Below are 10000 nucleotides of genomic sequence, written 5' to 3' on the forward strand. Positions count from 1 at the left end.
CATGTCAGATCTACGCCTTAGCTCATTGTATAATATTTGGCTGCACTCAAACTGTTACATTAATGTGTTGGGTATGTGTGAGATGTATCACGTGTTCCAGAATGGTCAGAGACAAATGTTTGATGACAGTGAAAAAAGAGTGATAAAGATCTCTAAACTAAAGACACTTACTGAATGAAGTGATAGAATTCCGAACGTTAGTTGATTAGCAGGAATGATTACACCTTTTTAAAAAATACTTCTTGTGAATAATCTACTTGAAAAATTTACTTTTAATAAATAAATAACTCATTTTCCCAGGAAGTCACTTTACATATATTCAACTGCACAATGAAAAGTTAGTAGTTCTGAGAAATCACCCACATGGTAAACAAAAGTCAAATGCTGACCTTCATATAAGTATTCTAAGTAAACTGTGATAATGGACAATTAAATTTTACTAGACACCACTTAACATAACTTCAGTATATTTCTTGTTAATTCTAAATCTGAGTTAAAACTTTCTAACTTTACAACTGTATACTACTACAGCACTAAACTGAAAGTAAGACCATGGAATTAGTACAGCACTGGAGTTGTTGTTATCCTCTAGACCATATTTATAATGTGTTGGGTATGTGTGAGATGTATCACGTTCCAGAATGACCAGAAACAAATGTTGAGAATTAAGTGCCTCTTGACTATGGATGTGATAAAGTTCCAGTGAGAATCATGACTAATTGCATGGCAGACATTCTGTTTATAAATAAGTGAAATAACAATAGGTGTAGGCATGGCTGTATGGTTTGGAAGTTTGCTTTGCAACCACATGAATTTGAGTTCAATCCCACTGAGAAGCAATTATGACAAATATCTTCCACTATAGCCCTGAGCTGACCAATGTCTTGCAAGGGAATTTGGTAGATGGAAACTGTGTGCTGTGAATATATACATACATGCATGTGTATGTTTGTATGTATGTTATACACACACACACACACACTTGTATGTATGCATTTATCTTTCATCGTTTATCTTTTACTTGTTTCAGTCATTCGACTGAAGCCATGCTGGGGCACTGCCATGAAGAATTTTTTCAGTCAAATGAATCAACCCCAGCACTTATTTTTTTTTTAAGCCTGGTAGTTATTTTATTGATCTCTTTTGCTGAACTGGTAAGTTACGGGGATGTAAATACACCAACACTAGTTGCCAAGTGGTCAAGGGGGACAAAGATACACTCATAGACAAACACACACACACACACACACATGACAGTCTTCTTTCAGTTTCTGTCAACCAAATCCACTCACAAAGCTTTGGCTGGCCTGAAGCCATAGTAGAAGACACTTTGCCCAAGGTGCCACACATTGGGACTGAACCTGGAACCATGTGTTTGGGAAGAAAGCTTCTTATCACACAGCCACGCCTGTGCCTATACATGTATGTGTATGTGTGTGTGTGTATATATATATATATATATATATATATATATATATACATAAGTGACTGAACCTTTGGCAATATACCATGTTTGAGAAGACCCATCAAGCCAAGTGAAATAGTGAAATTGTAGTTGTGGCTTATGCCAGTGTCGCATACCTGGCACCCATGCTGGTGTCATGTAAAATGCACCCTTCAAACGTTGGGCCTCACAGAGGGAGTGAGAAGTGACTGAGACCTTTGGTAATATACTGTGTTTGAGAAAACCTGTCAAACCAAGTGAGATCATAGTCACAGCTGATGCCAGTGTTTTGTAAGTGGCACCTGTGCCTGTGGCATGTAAAAAGCACCCACTTACACTCTTGGAGTGGTTGGCATTAGGAACGGTATCCAGCTGTAAAAACGATGCCACATCAGGAAACCTGGTATAGCTCCCCAGTTTTCAATCACTGTCCAACCCATGCCAACATGGAAAACGGACATTAAATGATGATAATGACATGTGTGTGTGTGTGTGTGTGTGTGTGTGTGTGTGTGTTTGTGTGTGTATATATATATATATATATATATATATATATATATATATATATATATGAATCTATCTGTTTATACAGAGACACACTCAAACACATATATGTATATGTGTATTTGTGTGAGTGAGTGCATTTTTGTGTTCTCTGCCACTTGATAACCTATGTTGGTTTGTTTGCATTTCTGAAACTTAGTGGCTCAGCAAAAAGCTACCAGCAGAAAAAGTACCAGACTTAAAATAAGTACATGGATTGACTTATTCACTAAACCTTTCACAGTGGTACTCCAGCAAGGCCGCAGTCCAATGCTTGAAAGAAATTATAGAATAAAAGAAGAAAAAAAAAATGTAAATTGAGTAGAGGAAATCTGAATTTTTTTTTCTGGTTATTTTAAGTAGATTAAATATTTTGGTGTATATTTATGTTTCCATAGACACAAATAAAAAGCCTGCGTGGAAATTCAAATTTAAAATATTCTCATGTCGCTGTAGCTTAACCCCAAATTTCAGTTCTCTAACATGCGTGCTGCATTTTAAGTTTGAGTCATTCCTATATCTAACACAGTTTGACAAGGTGCAGCAGCATATTACTCATCAGGCTGTCATGTGAAGGGAGGTAACTGAGTAAAGGTGATACCCATCTCTGGGATTGATTGACTGGTGTACAGTCATCTGAGTTGTTGTCTAGTCACAGGTTAATAAGGTAAATGGAAATAAAAGTGCATGCATAAATGGTCTGAAAAAGTATTCTTCACTTATGAGTTGGCACTCAGATATTTTAAACCTAAATAAGGAAATTCATTTGAGCTTATATTGGTTTCAAATTTTGGCAAAAGCCAACAATTTTGGGGAAGGTGCTAAGTTCATTAACTAAACCTCAGTGTTCAGCTGGTACTTTATCAACCCTGAAAAGATGAAAGGCAAAGTCAACATGGGTGGCAATTGAAACCAGAACGTAAAAATGGGCGAAATGCAGCTAAGCTGACAAGACTCTTTGAGTTGAGAGAGCACCCGGTGTTTGTAAATATGTAGTTGGACTGGTGTGCTGGTTGAGCTGTTAATGTACCCACCCAAGTGTGTGCATCTATTCACCTAAAGAATCTCCAGTTGGAGAATTTTTGGAATGTCTTACAAATCCAATCTAATAGATTGGATTTGGAGATTCCGTTCAGTTTCTTCTGCTATTTCTTTGTGAAATCAAGTATTTCTATGTTTTTGTGCAAATTTGTTGATTACATAACCTAATGATGAAAGGTACAATTGAGAATTTATAAACTGGGCACAAGCGCTGTAAATTCTGCATTAGTTCACCATAAATGTTCTCTTTTACTTGGACTTTTGATTCTACATTCACATCCATTGGGCAGTTGACTCCTGCAATAGTGAGTGACTTTCATTCCCTGTCCCACAGAACAATGTCAGGTCTGTTATGTTTACATCAACGTGCTATTTTTATTGGAATGTTCTACCAGTGCTCCTTGTTTTTAAAGGTGTAAATACCTGCTGGTTTTGTCTGTCTGTCTGTCAATACACACCTACATACAGAGACATATGTATGTATGTATGTATGCATGCATAGATGTATATATGCATGGATGCCAGTGTATAATTGTTTAATGCACATTTGTTTCCATGCTAACAGGGTTTACATGCATATATTAATAAGGCACTGTCATACAGCCAGATGCCCTTAGTGGCACTAAACCTTATATGTTTTTCGAGTTAAAGGTCATCATTGCTGTCATCATCATCAGCAGCATTTAATGTCCACTTTTCGATGCTCTCATGGGTCATGTAGAATTTGCTGAGGCAGATTTCCTATGGCTGGATGCCCTTCCTGTCACCAACCCTCACCTATTTCCAAGGCGATATTTCTCATGGCCAGGCATGTTCACACCCACATACACAGACATATTTATGGTACAAAAATTTTAAAAAAAACACAAAAATGACGAGAAAAAAACAAACAGGGTGTATCAAGTTGATGCTCAGGAAAATTGGAAGTTAATGTATGTGTGGAGGGGCTGGGGGTGGGGGTGCATGAACGACGAGTTTCCACACTGTTTCTCTCTATCATCTATCAAATCCACTCAGAAGGTTTTGGTCAGCCTGAGGCTATAACAGAAGTCACTTACCCAAGGCACTGCATGGTGGAACTGAACCCAAGGCCACAGACACATATGGGTAGATAATGGAATACCTTGTTGCATTTTATTACATCCCTTTATGTTATGAGTTCAAACCCTGATCATACCCACTTTACCTTTCATCCTCCTAGGGCAGGCCTGACCAACTCGAATTACATAGTGGGCCATTTTAATCACAGAAACTTTTTTGAGGGCTGCTTGTATACTTTATGCATGAATAGTCAAATAATCAAATTACAGAATCAAGACTTTTTCATACTTTTCATTTGTTTAAAATTATAAAACTGTAGGCTATTGCTTTATGAACACTTATAAATTTTAAATTTATTTTGAAATAAATGCTTTACACAAACAATTTCATTTTGAAATTAAAAACAATACTTCAAGAAAGTATCAAGCAGGACGCAAGATAAAAGCGAGTCTCAGGTTGGCCAGCCCTTTTCTAGAGGAAGAATGGGATATTGATAAAATAAGTATTGGGGGGTCAATGCACTTAACAATACCCATGAAAGTAGTGTCCCAGTATGATAGCAGTTACATGGAGTAAAGGTATAATAGAATATATATATATATATATATTTCACTAAAACTCTGCAAAGTACTTAAGTGTTGATATTCCAAACTTACTGGCGTTCAAAAGTGGCAATTTCTTGGTTGTCTGACTTCAGTTGTTTCAGAAGCCGGTTCCGTTCTGTCTCGGGACTCTCTTTAGAATTCAGTTCCTCTGTCAGACTCTCTTTCTGCATCTCTAGCTCATCTTTCCGTTTGTACAATTGCACTGAAATATAGAGGTCAATTTTGCCTTTAATTCTTTCAGGAAATAACAATAATGAAAATAATAGTAATTATACCCTCTGGTCTAGAAATACTTGGGTGATGTCAGGCAAAGTATGACCATGTTTCAAGGTTAGAAGGAGCTCTTTCGTGATGGTTGTTAGTCTTTATAGTGACAGTGTCTCTATAAAAATGCTAGTGGTGGTGCAACCTTAAATTTATTCATGTGTCATTTTTACAATAATGCAAAACTCCAATCTAACTGATATAAATATGGCCTGAATAGAATTGGAATTCATTTCTTCCTTTAATTAAATTTGTCCCCTACCATCAAATTTGGTGGTTTTGTGCATGTGTGCATGCATGTGTGTGTGTGTGTGTGCATGCGTGTGCATACTACAATTTCCAATGCATCCTTTATTAAGAAGGTGCAATGTGATCTGAGGATGTAGTGTGAATCACTTTAGTACCCACTGCTACTACGAAACTTGAAGACTATATCTAACCAAAAGAAAAATTCCAATACATACCAGCTTTTTGTCTTGCTGGAGACTTCATTAATTCCTATTGGAAAATTGAGAAAAAAATAATTGATATTTTGAAGATCACGAAGATGATTAACAATAAATATAATCAAGAAAACAGAAACTTAACCTGCCCCCCCCCCCCCCCCCCCCAAATTACAGTTAACTTCTCTTGCAATCATAAATATCCAGAAGGCCAGTATTCAATATCAGTCATTGAAGCATTAATCAAACAAATGAGAAATTTGTTCCTGAATACGATGTCATACTTAATTAACAGTTTAATTCTCACCACAATGCTATGCTATTCGTTCAATCTTATAATTGCTGTTGCTACTACCTACAGTGTTAAGTTGTTCCTATTGCACTGTACATTCATAAATAAATAGATGTGACCATTTGAAAGTTAAATGTCTTAGCTACAGACATAACATAGTCAGAGTCACAATATTATCTACTGACCTCTAAGCTTTTCCTCCAGTATTCAACCCACATAGCCATAATAGCTATAATGTCTTCTAAATCCAAACATAAACATGCACACTCAGGAAAAAATAAAGATTGTGACTAACCTCCTGTAAAATTTGGACCTTTGAATTTTGTTCATCAATGGCTTGTTGGTTTTTTTCCATAGCTTCAACAAAGTTCTCATTAATATCTTTCATTTTGGAATATTTCTTCTTCAATTCTGGTTCCTGTAGGGTTGAGACATCATATATAATAATAATCGTAAAGAACGGACAGTGGACGAGGAAGAAAGGTGAGAGATTTGCAAAGAAGAGGAGAAAACAAATGCACTACAACTCTTCAGAAAAAGTAACCAAAACTGAATGAACAGTACATAGAATATGCACAGGAAGGGAAAAGTGATTAAGTCTTCAAAAGAAACAAAAGCAGGGTGAAGGAAGGATGGAAGTTTTTAAGGGAGGTAGTATCCTGACAGCTAACAATGATGTGGGTAGTTTATTCCATGTTTCAGCAATTTTGAGTGTGAAAAAATGTTACTTCAACTCACGGTTGCTGCGTTTTTTGATTTTGTTAGCATGTCCACGAGTGTTAGATATATGGCATTCAAAAAGGTTTTTTGAGTTTGTTGTTGGAAAGGTGGTGGATAATCTTGTGGGTGTCTACCAAGTCAGTTGCCAGGCAGAACTTTAATGCAGCCATGCTCAGGGAAGCAAGGCATTCAGGGTATGGTAGATGCCTGATTGTGGGTATTTGTCTGGTTGCACGTTTCTGAACAGTTTCCAGGAGACTGATATGCTGAGCAAGACAAGGATTCCAGACTGATGATGCAAACTCAAAGTGTGGGCGTACCATAACCATAAATACAGCTTTAAATAGATAGCTGGAGAGTGGCTGATAAAGATCTAAACTAAGTGATGCTAAGACACCCTCAGCCTTCTTGACAATCTTAGAGATGTGGTTTGTCCAATGCAGATTGCTGCTGGATCCCCAAGTCATGTTCACTAACAGAATTCTTAAGATTGCTGTTGTTGAGGAAGTATGTAAAAGCTGGGTTTTTCCTCTCAAAACGCATGGTGGCACACTTGTCCACAGCCAGCTTGAGTTGTCAGTTGGTAATCCATTGCTGCATTGTGTCCAGGTCTGATTGCAGGAAAGATCTATAGCATATAGGATCTGTTCTTTTTATCTTAAGGTACAGCTTCATGTCATCTGCATATTTCAACACTGTAACATACTTTCAGTTGGCATCTATGTCATCAATATATGCAACAAACAACAGGGGTCCAAGAATAGATCCTGTGGTACACCAGATGTCATCTCATAGGTTGAAGAATGATGTCCTAGAACTATGATTACCTCTTTTCAACTGAAAATAAAGGACTTCAACCAGTTATAGAGACCATCTTTCACACTCATTGCAGAGAGTTTTGCCCTGAGTTGTTTGAGTGGCACAGAATTGAAGGCTTCAGCAAAGTCAAGATAGATTATATCCAGCCAGGAGCTTCCACCAGTGATTCAGGTGATGTCCTCAAGAAACTTAATGAGTTGGCTACAGCAGCTGGAGTTAGGGATCTATGTTTAGCAACTGGTTTAAGTTAGAATGTAGATATTTTCTCTGATGGTTTGTCTTAGGAGTTCTTTTGAAGTGAAATACCAAGAAGAACTAAAAGTTGATTCCTACCATATCATTAATCAAACTTTCTGCAAGTTCTTTTTCATCAGAAAGTTCCTTCTCGAGTTTAGAAATTTGCTTTTCTTTCCTACATAAAAAACAAAGAAATGAGAATTTAGTTAAGTTTTTACAGACTGTATATTGTATAGGGTTAGTGATATATATATTTTTATTTTTTATATATAGGATGATGAAAGCCCAAGATGTGAGGAGGATGAAGAGGAGCAATCTTAGAAGTTGGGAAATGTAGTCAATTACATTGACCCCAGTGCTTGACTGGTACTTATCTTATCATTGAAAGGATTAAAGGCTAAGCTGACCATGGCAGAATTTGGACTCAAAATATAAAGAGCTGGAACAAATGCTGATAAGTATTTTATCCAACATGCTCATGTTCCTGCCAGCTCACCACCTTAATAATAATAATAATAATAATAATAATAATAATAATAATAATAATAATAATATTAATAATAATGAGGAATATATTCACAGAAGGAATACATTCACAGAAGGAATACATTCACAGACACGACAGAGCTGGGACCTGCATACACTGGAAGCTATGCCAACACTATGGAATAACAACAGAAAAAACATGGTATAGGCACACACCAGAAAAGGTCATAGAAAACAAGAAAGCAACTATACTCTAGGATATGCCAATACACACAGATAGAGAAATTAAGGCCAATAGGCCAGATATAGTTGTCAGAGATCATGGAGAAAAAAAATGCTTTCTAATTGATTATCAATACCAACAGATGACAACGTTTCTCTAAAAGAAATGGAGAAACTTTCAAAATACAAAGACCTGGAAATAGAGGTAACTCGAATGTGGAATCTAAAAACAGAAACAATTCCTATCATAGTAGGCACATTATGTATGATAAAAAAATATTCAGACAAATACATAACAAAAACACCAGGACTTACAAGTATATATAACACACAGAAAATTGCACTACAGGGCACTGCACACATCCTATGCAAAACACTTTCAATACAGTAACCATAAGAGTATCACAGCAAACCACAGCACATACCCAAGGCACACAGAGCTGCGCTCGGTAGTAAAGTGAAAGCACTCTATAAAAATAAAACTACTGAACAATAATAATAATAATCCTTTCTACTATAGGCCTAAGGCCTGAAAGTTTTGGGAAGGGGACCAATCGATTATATCGACCCCAGTACGTAACTAGGATTTAATTTATCGACCCTGAAAAGATGAAAGGCAAAGTCAACCCCAGCAGCATTTGAACTCAGAATGTGAAGACAGACAAAATACTGCTAAGCATTTTGCCCAGCATGCTAATGATTCTGCCAGTTCACCACCTAATAATAATAATAATAATAATTATTATTATTATTATTATTATTATTATTATGTAAGACATGGTATGACCACAAATCATAGGGGGTGTGGAGACTTGCAACAACCTGTGGGATTTCTCAATTCAAATGGACCAGATGCACAACAAACTGAATTTAGTTGTGGTAGACAAAGTAAACCAAATGTTTTCTGTAATTGATGTTGCATTTAAATTTGACACACAAGGAAAGAAGGCAAAAAAGTAATCAAACTACAATCCTCTTAAATATAAAATAAACTGACTGTGGAAGATGAAAAAAATGAAGATAGAGCCAATTATTGTTGGAGGTCTTGGGTAGAGCATCAAAAGATATTGAGAGGAACATAAAGAAAATGGGAATAGAGTGCCCAGTAGAGCTACAGTAAAAATTTAACATCTTTGACACAGCCAGAATTATCAGGAAAGTACTAGGTAGTTGAAAAGAACAAAAAGCATGGTACCATAGGCTACAAGAAGAAAACCCGCTACTCATGCAGGATTGCAACAAAACCAGTTCCAACAAAACCAGAGTTAAAAGAATAAATAATAATGAATCTCAAATTTTGGCACAAGGCCAGCAACTTTCGGAGAGTCAATTACAATGACTCCAGTGCTTTTAACTCCAGTGCTCGACCGGTATTTATTTTATCAAGCCTGAAAGGATGGAAGGTAAAGATGACCTTGGTGGAATTTGAACTCAGAAAATAAAAGTGGACAAAATGCCACTTAACATTTTGCCTGGTGTGCTAACGATTCTGCCAGCTCACCAACTTAGGATAAATAATAATACTAGTTTCAAATTTCAGCACAAAGCCAGCAATTTTCGGAGAGTCAATTACAACGACTCCAGTGCTTTTAACTAGTACTTATTTTATCGACCCTGAAAGGATGAAAAGCAAAGTTGACCTCAGCAGAATTTGAACCCACAAAGTAAAAACGGACAAAATTCCACTAAGCATTTTGCCTGGTATGCTAACAGTTCTGCCAGCTTGCCATCTTTGAATAAATAATAATAATAATAATAATGATGATAATAGTGTTTTGACTCCAAGGATTTCCATGATGATGAAATTTTCTCTGCACTGCAGCAAGTGATCATATACAGAGCA

At 36.5% G+C, this 10000-nt stretch overlaps 1 protein-coding gene across 6 annotated transcripts in view; it reads right to left on the reverse strand.

Annotated features, from left to right (window-relative positions):
- The window catches only part of LOC106880036 (intraflagellar transport protein 74 homolog), a 108934-nt gene that overhangs the window by 57165 nt on the left and 41769 nt on the right, over positions 1–10000 (reverse strand). For all 6 annotated transcript variants that reach the window (XR_016242935.1, XR_016242934.1, XR_016242933.1 and 3 more), the window contains exons 11-14: positions 7546–7624; positions 5969–6091; positions 5403–5436; positions 4726–4876 (exon numbers count right to left, since the gene is read on the reverse strand). Coding sequence is in view for 3 of the 6 variants with exons in the window: in XM_089356777.1 (XP_089212903.1) it covers positions 4726–4876; positions 5403–5436; positions 5969–6091; positions 7546–7624 (387 nt within the window). In the remaining 3 variants the exon portion in view is untranslated. The remainder of the gene's footprint in view (positions 1–4725; positions 4877–5402; positions 5437–5968; positions 6092–7545; positions 7625–10000) is intronic.

Source organism: Octopus bimaculoides, chromosome 8, assembly GCF_046866305.1.
Source record: "Octopus bimaculoides isolate indiv1 chromosome 8, ASM4686630v1, whole genome shotgun sequence".
In the NCBI taxonomy this organism is placed as follows: domain Eukaryota; kingdom Metazoa; phylum Mollusca; class Cephalopoda; order Octopoda; family Octopodidae; genus Octopus; species Octopus bimaculoides.